Below are 18,750 nucleotides of genomic sequence, written 5' to 3'. Positions count from 1 at the left end.
TGGCAGATTAAAAGCCCCATGTAGAAAAGCCCAGATATCTGACCTTGGGAAGGTTTTTTCCTGAAGTTAGATCCCTCCCTCACTTCTCCAAAGTTTTCTGCAGTGGCTTCTTTTACGAGATCAGAACTGGCTACCTTGGCCCAAGAGTAACTTTATGTGATATAATGTATATTATTTTTCCAAAAACACAAATGATAACGCAATCAGTCTAAAGGAATTTTATTTTGGATTCATAAAAACAATGAATAATAAACATACGATTGTTTGGGAGTGCGAGAATTCATTGTCTGCCATAACTTCACATGATTCACTGGATCGCCCTTTCCAGCCAATGACAGGCTGGGGATTGGTGGTCTCCTTCATGTTGAGATGAAATACACAAATAGTACCATAACTACAGCTCTACAGTCACATATCTACATAGAATATCTTTACACACATACACACATTTGGTCCTTGATAGTGACCAGGAATTTATGGAGCCATATGGACAAAATATATATTAAGAACATTTCTTCCGCACTGAAAGAAAAGACTACTTTAGAAAATGGAGTGGTTATCTATGCAGCCAACATAGGCTTTTGGTCTGCAGTGCTGCATCTGAAAATTATTCCTTTGTAGGGATATACCTTTATAGTCCTACTAGAACAGAATAGGTGAGGCACAATATAAAAATGTTCATTAAAAACATGAGATTAGTGCAGAATTATACTGCACTAATTATACAGAAATAGATGCTTTCTGCCTGTGCCCCACTAAATAAACACTAGCTATGGTCAATTCAAAGAAAAGGTGGCAGAGATATCAGTGAAGAAATGAGTTTGCCAGCAAAGGAGGACATTTAACAACTCAAGTTGAGGCCAATTGGAGCTTTCCTCTCAATGCAAATAGCAGCTGTGGAGGAGGGTGATCTGGATCAGCATTGCAGTGGTGGAGGGTTCCTCCCCACCCCATGCTCATAAACCTGGATTGGCCCTTCCTGTGGTTCCCATTTACCTTTTTAAAAATACACCAAACACACAGTTGCTAATTGATGAATAAAGTCACATGTAGTTTGGTGCTCTTTCTCTTGGGATACTGGTCCAAGTCACTGTTAGAACAGGAGATTTTACTTCCCGTGGTACATAGTTATAATACAGTGAGAACCTACGCAGTGACCAAGAACAGAACGGATCAGAGGTGAGCAGATCAAAGCACCTTAGATACAATACAATAAGGCAGTGGTGTCTCAGTTCTTGTTTAGATTCATGGATTTCTCAAAGCATAGACTTCCTTATCATATACAGTCTATGTTGGTCAAAATATAGATTCTTGTTTTGACCAGTGGTTCATTTTTACAGTAGCAGCAGCTCTTCAGATTCCACCTGCCTTATACTTATGGATATCAGTACAGAAAGAGGTTCATCAGACAAGCGTTTTATCGCACACTCGCTACTGTCCACTTACGGATGTGCACGCATCCTTTAGACGATGACGTCCGCCTCCCGCACGCCTCCTGCTCCTTCCTCTCATTTTTCCGTAGCAAAATAGACCCCTTTTAATACGACTTCTTTTAAAAAATACCAAAAAAACCCACAACGGAAGGTGCCGTGAACTCCTGCTGTGTGCAGGAAAAGCGGCGTGATAGAAACAGCCTCTGAATGGGCCACGAGATCTTTGTTTACTTCCTCTTTCCCCTCCGGGGAAGAGTCAGGAAGTGCAGAGAAGCAACGGTAACGAAATGCAATTTCACCCATGTGATGACGCTCAAAACATGGAAGTTATCATAACACTGTAATAAGGTGTGGCATTTCATTTCCCCACTATAACCTGACAAAGACCTGTCATTAAACTATAGCTGAATGATACAGATTCACGAGACTGGAAAAGTGGTCAGAAAACATGCATTTCAACCTTCTGATCACTTTCTAGTCTCTGACCACTTTTCTGCAGAGCCATTTTTCTCCTTGTCAGGACCAGCTTAGTCACTCTGAAATTATATCACTTTGAAATGATCTTGCTCGCACGGGGACTGCTGAATATCCCAGCAATTCAGTGGGATGGCCAGACATGAAAAGTCCTTGCAATAACATTATCAGTGGTAGCTTTTGTGCCACAAAACAGTGAAGCACGTGGCAATTGGCAACAGAATCATTCCTTTTGGAATCTACCAAAATACCCTTTGAAATCTAAAACCTTTTAGATCAAAATCCCCCTAAAATGCCTTCAAGTATTTTAATAATAAACATGATATGAATGGAGTAATATATACCCATTCATAAATCTAGTTTGCCTTCCGTCTTTTATTTACTCCTGTGTTCTCCAGCAAGCGGCTTCTGCCTTGAACCGGCTATTCCACTTCCCAATAGGAAGCTCTCTAGAAAAGAGATCCGCAAATCAGAAAAAACAATGCTGAAATTTCCATTGCACTACTATTGCAACCACACGCTAAAGCAATGTTTTCTTGCTTTACTTGCACACTGAAATATAGAGTACTGCTACACAGTACTCAAGGTAGTGTGCACATTATGGCCAGGATCCAAAGCACTGGCTAACTGGTTCCACCCGCCCAATGGGGTTTTGGGTTTCCATTACTCAACCAGCAGCCCTCCATGTCACTCACATCGTATACCCCTTTGGGAACTGAAGGGAGTTTCAAAGAAAAATCGTGAGACATGTCATAAGGTGAAGTGCCATTCAAATTATGGGGGAAGAGAAGAGTGAAAAATTCCACTGGGCATGCTCAATTGCTAAAGCATCTCTTAGAGTTCTGGTCTATGTGAATTCAACAACACTTCAGAAATTCATATTACAATGTTATATTGATTTTCCAAGTGTTGCAGTGCATCTTTTTTTAAACAAAATATATCCGATAACTGCATACAGCTTATTATTGCTTTTAAATATGGTGAGGGGAGAGAAGCTATTTTAGAAATATGTTCCCTGTAGAAAAGTTCCTTTCTGTAACTTCCTAGGTGCATGGAGAATGAATTTGTATAGTTAATGACAGTATTTATTATATGTCATATCACATTCTGCAGCGTTGATATGCTTGTATCAGTTCAGTACCCAACAAAGGAAGGCAGAATTAGTGCTCTGTGACTGAACAGGGTCTAGCAACATGGCTCCACCAAAGCAAGTAAACGAAGCACACGACAGATGCAACGCACCACATGGAAAACTATTCTCCTTCACCCTAGTTACAAAAGACTGCCCAGAAGTGCCAAGAAACAAGACTAATATTACTCTCACATGGGCACTGCTGAGGGTTGCAGAAGATCTAGAGAGCTGCAGGTTGGGGACAGCTGATGTAAACCCTTGCTGATTAGAAGGAATGGAGAATATGCAGAGGGCAGGACGAAGGCGGGAGAGCGATGAGTGTAGCGGTGTGCAGAAAACTCGCAGTAGAAGAACTGGAATGTTGCAAATACTTCAAGTGTGTAGTGCCGGCTTTCTACCATTTCTGAAACAAGGGTATGAATAAACCAGGCTATTGGCGTAATTCAAACCATATTTATGCAGTTGAAAACAACTGGAGAGGAAGCCAATGGCAGGCACTGCACGTGTTTGGCAAGCAGAAGGACCCCGGGTTCAATTAGAAAGGACCAGCTTGCAGACGATGGGAAAAGGCACTGTCGCCTGCTAACCCAGAGAACAGCGGCCTGTCAAAGCAGGCAATTTCGAATGACAAGCCAATGCAGGTAGAGGGCAGTTTTCTATGTGCCTAATGGGTACGGACTAATTTAAAGGTTCATGGGGCACCTGAAGACCGTTTGTATCATTCATGTGTAAAAAGCAGCGGCATTTAGTAGTTGGCAAGGTGCAAAAGGACATGTGTCACACAATGTACACAGTGTTGGGGTAGCAGGGATAGGATAACCTTGGATTTGATCCAGGGACTGCGTGGTAGATAAATAGAAGTTACCCGTTGCCAAAAATACTTGTCCTGCACAGCTGCCTGCTGCTTGCCATCTTGAGAGGCGCAGGACCCACACGATTAGAAAAGGGTTGCTAGAGGCAGTGAGTGTGGGGGGAAAGAAACAGGTGAAGAGAGTCTTTTTCAACACAAGGACAGAAAGCACGTAGGCTCACTTTCAGTAGTCAAGCCGGTTCTGATTGAAAAATTGATTTGAGGATGATGCTGAGAAACAAATGTTTTTCTCTCCAGTTTCTGTTCTCAATTAGCTTTTCCCAGGTCAGACACAGAGGTCGTCTTTCTAAGGACAAGAACATCCCCGAAGGCTTTTATCTTCTCAGCAATGGCTAAAAACCCCTATCAGCCCAGCTTTACTATCTGAGATATTTAGCACAACAGCACTCTATTAAAGTCTCTTTCACTGGCAAAAATCCCCCCAGCTCTTAACACTCTATTTGCCTAGTCTGTGGAACCTTCCAACTGCCTCCTAGCAGACTCAGGCTCCCAGCAAAGCACCCTCTCACACACACCCAGCTGCAACAACTTTTTGGGACTGGGAGCTTAAGAGGCAGGCTCCTTTGGGGGGTGTTGTGTATTTTAAACTTTTTTTTTTCATTTCTTTTCCTATGTTTTAAAATGTATGTTTTAAACTTTGTAATACCGCCTTGAGGCCCAGTATTGGGCAAAAGACGGATAATAATAATAATAATGATGATGATGATGATGTTAGGCAACTTCAATTCCCACCAGGGGTGTTGATCCCCTCTTGAGTGATAGCCTGAACCGCTTTAATACCGTTTCCTTACTTCTCAGCACTCTGGACATATGAACGGTAAGGAAGCATTTTGCGAGGTGGGCAGGTTTTATGCTATTGTAGCTGCTCTTACGTGATTGGCCGCTGGGGACATCTGCAATAACTCAGAATACTAATATTCCCCCCCCTTGCAAGTAGTTTTAGTGCTACAACAGTGTTTGTTAGTGAATACCATAAAGCAGCTTATGTACTTGTACCTTTCAAAGCAAAGCAGTTACATACCAACTTATCCCTTCCTTCTTCCGTCCTATAAAAATATATCAATCAAATGTAGGTAAAAGAAGTCAACAAAATAACCTTACTATACCCTCTGCAGCTATAGTGTGTAAGTGGAAGAAAAAAATTAAAATTGGGCAAATTGTACTAGGGGGAAGCATTAAATTAACTCTTCCTCAACTCGTTCCAATTTGGAGTGAAGGGAAAACCCCAAAGCTGCTTTTAAGTTTAAAAATATGTATGTTGGGCGATCTGATAATGGATATTCTGTCTAATTTGGCACTTAATTGGCTGCATGTTATTCTAGTTATTTTTTCAAAAGCTATTACTGTGAAATTACTGATAGAGAAATTGAGATATTTCTTGGAGAACCACTGAGCTTAGAATTTGTTATTGATAAGGTTAACTGGGAGCCATTAGGAAAGATGCTTCTCTTAACTTTAGAACGGTTTAGTTTTCTTGCTAAATCAATTGAGGTTATTTGCTAATCATTGCTTTCTGACTTGATTGATTGTTCCTTGCAGCCTGCAAGCTCACGTATGCAATTTTAATGTGTAACCTGAAACATGTACTCCAAACTAGCTGGTGCCAGAAACAAGCAAAATGTGTATTGTCTTTCTTACAGTGTAATCCTCTGAATTACTGTCTGTACATCTGTCTTTCATAAGGGGAGAAGCCCATAGCCTAGTTGGGCAGCCCCCAAAATCCCGGACTCTGAGAACGTACCCCTACCCGTTCTCAGCAAATTATACAAGGTATAGACACAGTTGTATGACTTAATGATTAGCTAACAGAAAAGCAATGAGATTTACAAACTGTATCATGTCTGCAAGAATGAACCTGGCAATTTGTGCTGGTATCAGCACAAACAGAACTGCCTTAACTAGCTGGGCCGCTAAAACTACAGCAGTGTCTTTTTCAATCTGCATGTAGACTTTTTGCTATAGGACCCAGCGAAAACACTTCAAAACATTCTCCGCATAATACAATTCTATGTAGCATTCCCTGCATAATACAAGAGAAGATTTGGCTTATTACAACCTAATAAATATCACTATGGGTAAAATCCAGTTATGTTTTTCCTGTTGTAACTGCTTCCATCAACAGAACCAGGAGGGGAATGATTCCTGCATGTCCTCAAAATCTACTCTGGGGGGTTAGGGGGCCCCATGGAGCAGGTTTTGAGGGCATGAGAGCCTCTGCATCTGAAATTCTCCCCACGGCCTGAGTTCGATCCCAGCGGAAGCTGGTTTCAGGCAGCCAGCTCGGGTCGACTCAGCCTTCCATCCTCCCGAAGTCGGTAAAACGAGTACCCAGTTAGCTGGGGGAAAGGTAATAACGGCTGGGGAAGGCAACAGCAAACCACCCCGCTATAAGGCCTGCCAAGAAAACGTCAGCGAAAGCTGGCGTCCCTCCAAGAGTCAGTAATGACTCAGTGCTTGCACGAGAAGTTCCTTTCCTTTTCCTGGGGTCTGCAGGAGGAAGGAGAGAGGGAGAAAGTCCCACTGAGTAAGCATGCTTCAGCTCACATGTCAGGGGTTTCGATTCTATAGTCCACATAAAAAGGAGAACGTTTGGGGTGGGTGGGTGTAGAAATACATGTCGGAGGATGTGAACTTTGCCTGGTTCCAAAGCACAATCCAAAGTCCTGATTGGATGGTGTTATAGCCCTGATGATCAGCTGCTGTTCAGGGTAAAGTGGGAAGACTGAACCCAGCCACCCCTTCCATACAGAGGGTAGGGAGCACTTAATGCATCCTGACTAGCGTCTGATACAGCTCTGGCTCCTGTATCAGACGTTAGCCAAGCAAAACGTACATTTCCACCTCTTGGATTGGGAGTATGTTGTTAGGGCTTTAGTATATATAGGAGAAACCTGATTGGAGAAGTTATGTCATTCTGCAGAACTGCACTACGTTTAGGGGGAGCAAGTAATAGTTTCTCAAGGACTGAAAATATACAGAAGTGGATTGGTGACGCGTGCTCCAGATTTGGAATTAATCAGAATCATTTTCCTTGTGCAGGGATAGTAAAAGGACAGAGCTACTTGTTTGGTGGTCAACACACATCTGCTACAAAGCAGTGGTGGGAAGGGGCTTCCTCCCCCTCTTTTTTCCCTTTTTTATAAAGCTCACTGCTTATTACCAAGCCTTATTCAATCATTGGCTTAAATGGTCTTTTTTAATTTAGGCTTTGTGAGATTTTAAACTTACTGCCCCGCATTTTTATTTTTTTTTACCCAAATCTGCAGTATGTCTTTGCCTATTAGATATGAAGAAAAAACTGTATTGGTCATTACATCTCCAAATACTGAGTAGATCCAAAGATAACCTGCTCAAGCCTTAGTTGCCCGGTTGAAAACTGCAGCCAACAAGCATCTCATGCTAAGGTCAGCACAGGTGTAGCTCACTCTTCCCAGAAATAATTGGCTTTTAGAAAGCAAGGAATCCTCCTTTTTCTATGCATGCTCTAAAGCAAAGATCAAGCATTTGACCAGGGTTGCCATGCTCTTCTAGAAAAGACGATTCTTTGGTCTGCATTCTTGAAGGCTTAGGGTACCATTTATAAGGGGTATTAACCTGCAGCACCAGCAATAGGCAGAAATCAAAGTTAGGGTAGCTTCACCGGAAGATTAAATCACTTCTTCAATTGGTTTGAAGCATGTTATGAATACTTCGCAAACATCCAGAAGGCTCATTCACATTACAAATGTATCTCCTCTGCATAAACAACAGTCAGATGTTAACGTAAAGAGCTGAGAGAGGCTCAAAGGCAATTTAAGTGTCTTGTGTGAAAACAGTCTTAGAGGTTGTCACATAAATGTCATTGTGACAGTTTTTGCACAGTAACGGGTGTTGATTCAGCTTCTTACCATTTCTTATTTGGGCCACTTAAAACATTATTTTAAAATGCCTCAACATATACAGATGCTTTAAATGGCTTGAGGGAAGAGTTGGGAAGACAGAAATATAAATTACAATAGTACTTTTTAGGATAGTTAGGACTAATTGCCATTAGCCACACATATCTGACATACATTGGTTCAATTCCATTCTGCTTCTCCAAGGGGCTCCACTTCTCTGATTTCTCCAACTACAAGTAGTAGGAATAGCAGTGGGAACAAGTTGGTTATTATGCCCCACAATCTGTGGTCTGAAATCAAGACGAAGTTTCCCTTCCAGGAGACGGTGTCTTTCAAAATACAACATAGCAAGCTTGATATAATAACTGGAGGAAACTCAATTTCTTTTCCCATATAACTCAGCCTAACAAAGTGGCCTTGCCTAGCACGTTCTAACGTTCATAACCTACCCTGTGAGGTGGGCCTTTAACTTTAGGTCAACAAAAGAAAAAGCTTTGCTAAAATGGCTTCCATTCATATCTGTACATGTGTGCTGCGTATTTGTGTACACATGCATCAATATGAAACATCACTATCTCCCCACAAAGGTCTCCCATTCTCAAAGGAGGGGTGAGGTGGGGAGAAACACACCACACACACACACACACACACACACACTTAGTAGTCTGTGGCGGGCATGCCACTGTGTTCCATACCCCCTGCATAGAAAAGGGACACATTTGCTCAATGCCACATGGCTGCAGAGTCTCTTCAAAGTTAAAGACATAGTCTCCAAAATGCAATGTCAACAGAACGTCCCCCTTTCTTCTCATTCATAGAACTGATTCTTTAGATTCTAGATCTTTAGTACTAGCTGATGGAGCGGGGATAGATGGATTCGTGTGCGTTACCAGAGGCGAGGTCTCCCCTTCAGCCTTGCTGTTTGGAATGGCTTCTACGTGGACTTCATTTATTTCTGCCTCTTTCTCCTTAGCTTCTTTTTGATTCAGATAATGAAGGATGCCGGCTCCAAAGGCGTCCCCTTCTACATTCACAACTGTGGTGGTCCGGTCCCTAGTCAATAAGGAAAAGCAGACAAGCAGGTTTAACATGTTTTATAAGACAGAAGAGATCTCTGGTGTTCATGAAATGTCACTGAAGATGCCATTGCTCAGTCAGCCTAAAACTAGGGGCTCATCTACCTCAAGCAAGATATTCCACTATGAAAGTGGTATATAAAAGGCAGGAGCCACACAGCTGCTTTATATATAGAAGGGCACTGCAGGATCTACACTACTGTTTTATAGTGGTACTGAAGTGCACTGACAACTGGTGGGGCCCGTGACACAACTACCCCGAGGAGGATATAACACTATGAAAGTGGTGTGAAAGCAGTATGTGGTCATGGGCCCCAACAGTTGTGAGTGCACTTCAATACCACTATAAAGCAGCGGTGTGGCTCCTGCCTTTTATATACCGCTTTCATACCACTGTCATAGTGGAATATCTGCTTGGTGTAGATGTTTTGTCACTCACCATAGGTTTAATTAACAGAGAGCATTTACACTCCAGACTAGGGATGTCATGCGAAATTGAGTAGGGCTACTCATAAGAGCAAATGGCCCTGTTCTATTTCTGCAAGCAGAACTGGGGTCAGAAGCACAGCTCACCTCAATTAACTACCCCCTTGATTCTGCTTGCACACACACCCCTATGAGCTATACTGGCTAATGCCAATATGAATACAGAGCTCATTGATAGAGACAGGCCAGAAGCAGCAGCACGCTGGGTGTGCCAGTGAGATGGGTACATTCCCACCTCCTCGGCCCACATGAACATGACATTGGAGGGCGGGCACCAAAGGCTGCCCCCTGGGGGGTCATCCACGGGGGAGTGGCCTTCGGACCCTCACAGGAACGATTTGGGGGACCCTCCACAGCAAACCCCTTCAAGCAACCCATTGAGCACTGAATCCTCCTTGAAGGGTTTTGATGTTTGCGGGGAAGCAGTGGTACTGAGATTGTTCAGGTTGAGCAACCTGCTGCCACATCTGTATTGGACAGAAGGATACTAATGAGATATTCTTTCTTCTTAACTGGACATTATTTTTGTCATGTTTAGCTCAGTACCTGGGCCTCAATAGGCAGCATCTCTTCCACTGCTTGTAGGGGTGTGTGTGGAAACACAGCAAAGAGTTTGTTTTTTTCTCTTACACTGTATAACAGAAAAGGTGACCGTGTGTGGGACACAACAGTTCTCCCCTTGAAGACGGCACATGTAAAAGGGGTGCTCCAGCCACTGATGCTTATGGTGGCTATCAGAACCAGTAGCCACTATAAGTGCCTGTGGGCCATAGGCAGAGAGAAGGTTCAACTCCCCTCGTAGGGACCAAGGAAGATGCCTTATACCTGGTCAGACTATTTCTCCATTTAGCCCAGTACTGCCCATTCTGGCTGAGTGTCTCTCCAGGGTCCCAGGCAGACATTTTCCCCATCACTTCCTACCTGATCTTTTAAATGGAGATGCCCAGGATTGACCCAGGTATGTACTCTGTCACTGAACTATTCCCTTTTTGCTCTTAACATTGGATCCCTCATCCACCTTTCTCTTTATGATTGGGGACATTCTGTGTTTAAACACAAGAAATTAAACATATCTAGTCCTGCCTTCATTAAGGGGCTGGTCCTTGAACTGACCTTAAGGACACTGACAGCCATCCTCTCTCCAGCATTCTGTTCCTTCCTTTTAAGGACTCCTCGTTCTTTTCATGCTGTCTACTTGCTGACTTTATTCTTCTTCTGAAATGTCTGCTCTTCTCATATCAAAAAAACATGCCACTAACCACTTCCAATATCAAGTATAAAAAAGTCCCCTATGCCCAGCGGATCTGTTTTTGTGGCTCTGGGGAGATCAAAGACCTAGCGCATTATCTCCTGTGTTGCCCTTTGTACAAAGAGATCAGGGAGCGTTTTTTAAAGGAACTATTGTTAGCAAGAGCGGGTTGGCACACTAGAGACATTATCTGCGATCTGCTGGCGGACCATAGCAAAGTAATCACAATTAAAGTTGCAAAGTTTGCGGTAGCAGCGCAAAAAAATCAGAAATAACTTTCTAAACGAAGTCTGCATAGATTGTAAGGGGGACCATCTGATTTAACAGTATTTTATAAGCTATCATCAGAAATTCCACCTACATGGTAGTGCCCGATATTGACTGCTAGTATTTTCTGCTGCCCCTTATGCCTGGAACGCTCTTCCAGAACATTTGAGAACTACAAGTTCAACCACAGCTTTTAAAGCTCAGCTAAAAACTTTTCTTTTTCCTAAAGCTTTTAAAACTTGATTTTGTTCTGACTTTATACTGTTAGTTTTACCCTACCCAGTGCCTGTTTACCCTACCCTGTGCTTGTTTGCATTCTCTTCCCCTCCTTATTGTTTTATTATGATTTTATTAGAATGTAAGCCTATGCGGCAGGGTCTTGCTATTTACTGTTTTACTCTGTACAGCACCATGTACATTGATGGTGCTATATAAAATAATAATAATAATAATAAAAATAATTTAGGTTATAAGGTAATTACTGAAATTAACCTTGTGACTTTGGCATGTATGTCCCCGTCGCGATAGCCAAGGGTGGGTGTTTTAGATAAACGGTGCACCCCTGTGACCCTCTGACTGACCCCTTGGTTGAGCAAGGATCGTACTTTGTATATTCTGAATATTTCAAATATTGTGTGTTGCTATATGTGAGCAATTCTGTATTTTGTAATGGTCTTTGTGCTATAAACAAATAAACTATTCACTCACTCACTTCCAATATCACCACGGTTATGTGTTCCCACCTACAGACATAGTAGGGCAGATATCCGGTACTTACACAATCCAATCCACGGCCAATATGAGTGAGATATCATTGGTGGGGAGTCCAATGGCCTCCAAGATAATGGCTATAGTTAGAACCCCCCCAGCTGGGATTCCAGCAGCTCCCACACTGGATGCAGTAGCAGTGACACTGTCAACGTGAAGTAATATTGTTAGTAACATGCTGAAATTGCAGATATGTCTTAAAAAACCTAGGGATATGCAGAACCCATCCGTTTATTGTCAGGGATATTTTTTTTCTTTCCTACATACTGACATTATGTTTGAAACAATTTACTGAAAAAGCAAATATGCTGTTCTGCAATGCACATCCAAGTCACTGTTATGCATCATCAGCAAAAGACTTAATCAAGTTCATCATGATCCCTATTCACATCACGTGCACAATTCAAAAGCACAGATCTTTCTCTAAGCCATATAATGCAAACCTGAATCATTACGCATCACAGGTATTATTAGCTTACACTGCAATCCTATACAGGGCTACTCAGAAGTAAGACCCTTCTCTTAATGGGGCTTACTCCCAGGTCGGTGTGTACAGCAGCATTGCAACCTTTATTGCATATGTAGCTGCTGCTTTCTTTTACAGCATCCTTTTTCAACCTGGTGCCCTCCAGATGTTTTGGACCGCAGCTCTCAGGACTCCTGGCCATTGGCCATACTGGCTGAGGCTGATGAGAGCTGAGATCCAAAGCTTCTGGAAGGAACCAGGTTGGGAGAAAGCTACTTTACAGGTTCCGTGATATCATTCCCAAACCTCACTGCCCCTTTAAACACTTATTCACAATAACCAAATATACCATTTTCTCTTTAGAAAGAGAAAAGCACAGATATGTGCAGCATCTCTCTGAAGGGCACACTTTTCTAAATGGTAGTTTAACCAAAGTGCAACAGGATAAGCTGAAAGAAGGCAAACAGTTATTTTTCCTAGAGCACCTATATAGCGATAAGTGAAGTTATAACTGCTCTTGGCTATCATGGATAATCTGGTTTGAATTCCAACTTACAGAATGGTAAAAATCTGTCCAATGTTGAGGTTGAAGTTGTTTAGCTGAGCAATAAAGACAGCAGCTATGCACTGGAAAATAGCAGCTCCGTCCATATTCACAGTCGCTCCAATAGGCAGAATAAACCTACTAATCCTTTTGTCTACACCATTGTTATCTTCAATGCATTTGATCATCGATGGAAGAGTTGCAGAGCTAGATGTGGTCAGGAAAGAAACCCAACATCATCAGGTCTGGCAATGTCCTCTGGAACCCAAAACAAGAATCCTAATGGCCAGATCTGTCTGTCAGCCTAAACATATCATGCAGCATTCCAGATACATGCTGTTTCCAGGAAACTAGAGCACTAAAGAGAGTTCTACGTTTTTCATTTCCAAAAGATACATCCAGATCTTATGAAAAACATTGAAGGGTGGTCCCCGGTACATTTTTTAATTATTATTTCTGTTTTACTGCCATATTATGACTAGTTTAAAGAGACGTTTTCTAAGAATCTAGGGTGGACTGGATTTCATTATTTGTCTTGGTGGCAAAAAGCACATAACTTGCAACGCCCGACAGCAAGACATCTCAGTTCTCTCAAATTGCACATCTCCTACAGCTGGGGTGCTAATGCTCTTTGGTTATTTACTGCACAATTCTATATAAATCTGCCCAAAGTATGTCCCAGTGAGCACAATGGAGCTTATTCCCAGGTAAGCAGTTATAGGATTGCAGCCTTAAAATCCTAGCCATCAATTGCTGGCAGCCACGTATTAGAGCAGCCTTCCCCAATCTGGTGTTCCTCCAGATGTTTAGGACTACAACTCCCAATATCCCTGACCATGGGTCATGCTAGCTGGGACTGATGGGTGACCAAAACATCTGGAAGGCACCAGCTTTGGGGAGGCTGTATTGGGATATTATAGACATGGACCACCCACCCTTCTGAGGGTGGCTCGCATTTTGAAAACTGTGAAATTAAACCCCATAAGAGCCCTTTGTTTTGCGAGGAAAGCCACAAAAATGTCTTAGGAGGTTATTAAGCTAGAATTATTGCTCTGAACAGTGTTACTCCCCATTTTAGAAATAAAAGCAAAAATCAACCAACCTGGAACAAGTAGCAAAGGCTGTAGTAAACGGTGTTATAAGTCCTAACATAAAAGTAAAAGGATTGTTGCGTGTGATTGAGAAATAAATAAGAGGTAAAATGATCCCTCCGTGGATAATATGGCCCAAAATTGAAGCAAAGATATATTTTCCGAGGCTTGTCACCAGCAGGACTATATCATCCATTTCCACGATCTTGCTTCCAACAAGAAACATTATGCCAAGAGGTACGTACCTGAATAGAAATTAGCGTTAAACATGAGTAAGGAACAAGGTCTTTCAAGACGCATATGTAATACTAAATCAAAGCACGTCAAGAAAGCAACACCTTGCTATGCACACCAAGTACTGAATAACATTTATTTATTTATTTATTTATTACATTTCTATACCGCCCAATAGCCGGAGCATTCTGGGCGGTTCACAAAAATTAGAACCATTCAAAGTATAAAACAACAGTACAAAACCATAATATAAAATACATAATATAAAAACATTAAGTACAACCGGTTCTGGATGGGGTTGCACTCCCCCTGAAGGAGCAGGTTCGTAACTTGGTGGTTCTCCTAGAACCATCTCTGTCTCTTGAGGCTCAGGTGGCCTCGGTGGCATGGAGTGCTTTCTACCAACTCCGGTTGGTGGCCCAGCTACGCCCCTATCTGGACATGGATAACCTAGCTTCAGTTGTCCATACTCGGATAACCTCCAAATTAGATTACTGCAATGCCCTCTACATGGGGCAGCCTTTGAAGACGGTTCAGAAGCTGCAGCTTGTGCAAAATGCGGCGGCCAGATTGATAGCTGGTGCAGGGAGGTCTGAGCATATAACACCGATTCTGGCCCACTTGCATTGGCTGCCTATATGTTTCCAAGCCCAATTCAAGGTGCTGGTTTTAACCTATAAAGCCCTATGTGGCTTGGGACCACAATGCCTGATGGAACACCTCTCCCGACATGAACTCCTACAGCTGGGGTGTAGACACTACACACAACATCTAAGGTCCTCCTCCGAGTGAAGCTCGGAGGATGGCAACAAGGGAGAGGGCCTTTTCAGTGGTGGCCCCCCGACTGTGGAATGATCTCCCCGATGAGGCTCGCCTGGCGCCAACATTGTTATCTTTCAGGCGCCAGGTCAAGACTTTCCTCTTCTCCCAGGCATTTAAAGGCATTGAACGCTAAGTTTGTTTTTTAATGGACCCCAGAATTGTTGTTTTAAATGGCTGCTGCTGTTTTTATACTGTTGTTTTTATGTCTCTGCTGTTTTTTAAATTTTGTATACTTTTAATGTTTACTGTTTTCAGCTTTTGTGAACCGCCCAGAGAGCTTCGGCTGTGGGGCGGTATATAAATGTAAATAAATAAATAAACATTTGATTTAAAATAATTGAGTAGGATTTGCATTTTGAGCACTATGTTTTCCATAAAAGGAGATGACCCTTTCTGCACTGCCTGCCATTTCACAAACCTTTGTCTTGAAAAGAAGCCAACTCCTAATCCTCCCCTTTACTATTTTTCGCAAAGGTGTGTTTCCCTAGGTGATGTCAAGCCTGCCAGGGAACACTCCTCCAGCTCCAACAGAAGAAAAAATGAAGTTGTGAATACAGACGTATTTCTGCCTCCACAACAAAGCTATCACTGCCCCCTTCCATCATTTATTGGCTAAGGCACAAAACATGAATAGTGGTGTTGAAAACTGAGTTTGAAATTACAATATAATCGGAGGCAGTGGTTGGAACAACAAACCCCAACAAGAGCGCACACGCACCAAACCACATATAAACCAACAATTAGCAGGTATATTATGTCAACAGCTTACTTATGCGGATTTTTTATATATGAGAAATTTTTATATACCATAATCACACACATTTCATGGGATTGGTTATTTCGTACAAACGCAATAAGTTCTAATATATAACACGATATAAATACCAGACATTAACAAAGTTACAGTATATAATTGCATATGAGCTTGGTCAAAAACTCAAAATATATACTATTGAGCAGCTTGGATTCTTTGAAATAATGAAGGCAGTAATGCAGTCATAAATACAAAACACAGGCTCATAAATCTATGCAAACAGAGGACTGTACAACATTAAGCCCTAGTCGGTTTCTTCATCGTGTAAGATCTTAAGCATTCAAGCTAAAAATAGTATCAAATACAACCATGAAACATTGCTGTAGCGTATAAACATACCACCATTCAAGATAGAAGCTGTACAAAATATTCTAACCATAAATACTTGAGTGTGAAAATATTCAACATTCATTAAACCTTTAAATAGAGTTTGAACAGAGGAGCATCAAGCTAAATTCAAATGCGTGGTTTGGGAAATATCATGGCAAGGCCAGAGACAAAGAGCTATAGCCAACATTGGTCTAATTTAGGTCCCATTCATTTGGATGGGTCGACTCTAAGTAAGACTAATGAGGGATACAACCCAATGGAACAGCACAAATTGACTAAGGCTGGGTCCAAGACTTAATCCTGGGCATTTACAAGTAAGGCAGGGAAAGGACTCCTCTTCGAAGCCTTGGAGATCTGCTTCCAGTGATTGCAGACAATAGTGAGCTAGCTGGGCTCAAGATAGGGTGGATCTACACTACTGCTTTAAAGTGCTTTAAAGCACTTTATAACAGTTTTGACAACTGTTGGGGCCCAGGACACACTGCATATACAGTTTTCAAAGTGCTTTAAAGCGCTTTAAAAGCAGTAGTGTAGATCCCCCCATAGTCTGACTGAGTATAAGACAGCTTCATATGATCCTAAAAATTTATTTATTTATTTATTTATTACATTTCTATACCGCCCAATAGCCGGAGCTCTCTGGGCGGTTCACAAAAATTAAAACCATTCAAAGTATAAAACAACAGTATACAACCATAATATAAAATACAATATAAAAGCTCAACATGCATGATTTTGCATCATTGCATGATTTGTCCATGCAATCAAACAGTGTCATCATTTCAAATCCCAAATCCTTAACTTAATTGTTTGACCCCTTAATCTAGGGCAGGGTGCTTTTCCTACAAATCACTAATTAGGATTTAGAGGGAGATTCTAAATACCACAAAATTAACAAGGCAGTACTGAAAATTTCTGTTCATTTGAGTGTCAAGTCAAGATGAATGTCCATAATCTACAAAGAGGAGGATTATATAGTGACTGATTAACTTGGAGTGTTGGCTTAACAAAGGACCAGAGACAAAAGAGCCATCACCTACCAGCTTGTACAATATCATGTGAATTATTCTTTAAAGTAAAAACCTTAAATTGCTCTAATCCAAATCCCTAATGACACATACTAACATAAAGGTCTGATTTCTAAGTTCATACATTTTATAGAATTTGTTCCACTGCTTGGGGATGAATTTCCTGTCTCCTTCCAGCTCTGCTTTCTTTTTTAATTTAATTTTTTTTTAACAATTTAACCCTTCAACCTGCATCAGAGATCTGAAATATCTCAAGGCAGGCTCTCCACATAATGCAAATGTCACAGCTATTACCTAGCTTGAATAAGATGGATTTATTCAATAAGATGAAAGGTGGCCAATTAAAAGGGCTTTAGAAAAAAGTCACTAATGTAACGGTTGATGATAGCATCTCAATGGAGGCTTCCTTCTAAGGGGAGCACTACCCATAAGAAGATGTAGGCATCCCCACAGCAAGAGAAAATTATGAATTTAAGGGTTTTGTGGGGAGTCTTGCCCCCACGGTCTCCTTCTCACCCAGGAAAACTGACGATTTTTCCATTATATGAACGAGCCCTGCAACCAAACCCTCTGAAAACAGTGGCAGTGGCTTAATAAGGGGTGAGCAAGTGTACCCATTGAACTGTTACAGCTTCTAGGAACCATTGGTTTGTAGAGGTGTCGCACGACAGATCTGGGATCCCTGCCCGTGTGCCAGTCTACCTTTTAACATTATTATTGATGATGACCAAGCAGTAGGGGAGAACGGGCTGAAGCTCAGTGATAGAGCCCAGGCTTTGAATGCAGAAGGTCCCAGGTTCAATCTCCAGCGTCTCCAAGGAGGGCTGAAAAATCTCCTGCCTGAAACCCTGGAGAGCCGCTGCTGCCAGTCAGTGTCGACAGTAATGGGCTAGATGGACCACTGTATTGACTTGGTATAAGGCAGCTTCCTATGTACCAAACACTCAGGTCCTACCTCATCTGCACAAGGGAGAAGAGAGGAAGCAGGATCTTAACAGTCTCTGGAGCCAATGCTATCTCAAAAGGGGACTGAGGGATAGGTGAAGTCGGGACACTCCCCTCCGAAACCAACTCTCCATGCAAAATTGGCAGAGGGAAACCTGAATCAGCTGGTCACTCCCTCGGGAATTTCTGCCTCTCTAAGCAGTTGTTTAATGTGCAACTGAGGCCATGGCTAGACCAGGGCCTGGAGGAGGGAGGATCTCACGATATGGTGATCGCAAGATTCTCACCCCAGTCTACACGCGGCGTGCGACATCCTGAGAGGACATAGGACATCATGCCTGCCATTTTGTTTTTTTAAATTTTATTCAAGATGAGCGCTCCAGCACAAACTGTGAGTTCTTTTTTTAAAAAATAAATAAATCACAACCTCCCGCTCCCCACGCCACCCCCGGTTACTTACAAGGAGCCAGGATGAAACCGAGATGGGTGCCCACACGTCCCGCGGTCTTGGGATCATCCCAAGACTGAAGGAAAAAAGGGACAAAAGTGGTGCCCATTATCTCGTCACAAGGGAGGGATCATCCCTCCCTGCCCCGGGGATTCCCTGTGCATCATGTGGACGCACAGGGATGATCCTGGGGCGATCCCCGGGATAAACAGTCGTCTAGCCATGCCCTGATATTTTCACACCTGCTATCGTTCTGCGACTAGCAGCCAGGTAGCTCTTCAGTAGAGAACTTACCAGGGCATGCATGCCATTGAATTCAGTGGGACCTTTGAAAAAACATGTTTAGGCTTGCAGTGAAACCTTTGAATAAACATGTTTAGGCTTGCAGCTTTGA

At 42.3% G+C, this 18,750-nt stretch overlaps 2 protein-coding genes across 2 annotated transcripts in view; both read right to left on the bottom strand.

Moving 5' to 3' along the window:
* Positions 1–18,750, bottom strand: part of ACTR2 (actin related protein 2) — a 351,444-nt gene that overhangs the window by 157,232 nt on the left and 175,462 nt on the right. The window lies entirely within an intron of this gene.
* The window catches only part of SLC1A4 (solute carrier family 1 member 4), a 38,351-nt gene continuing 27,107 nt past the window's right edge, over positions 7,507–18,750 (bottom strand). Inside the window, exons 6-9 of the mRNA XM_063115992.1 lie at positions 13,747–13,980; positions 12,657–12,851; positions 11,645–11,779; positions 7,507–8,841 (exon numbers count right to left, since the gene is read on the bottom strand). Coding sequence (XP_062972062.1) covers positions 8,601–8,841; positions 11,645–11,779; positions 12,657–12,851; positions 13,747–13,980 — 805 coding nt within the window. The 3' untranslated portion in view covers positions 7,507–8,600. The remainder of the gene's footprint in view (positions 8,842–11,644; positions 11,780–12,656; positions 12,852–13,746; positions 13,981–18,750) is intronic.

The sequence above is a fragment of the Elgaria multicarinata genome, chromosome 2, assembly GCF_023053635.1.
Source record: "Elgaria multicarinata webbii isolate HBS135686 ecotype San Diego chromosome 2, rElgMul1.1.pri, whole genome shotgun sequence".
NCBI lineage: Eukaryota > Metazoa > Chordata > Lepidosauria > Squamata > Anguidae > Elgaria > Elgaria multicarinata.
This window is presented reverse-complemented; position numbering and strand designations above follow the sequence as displayed.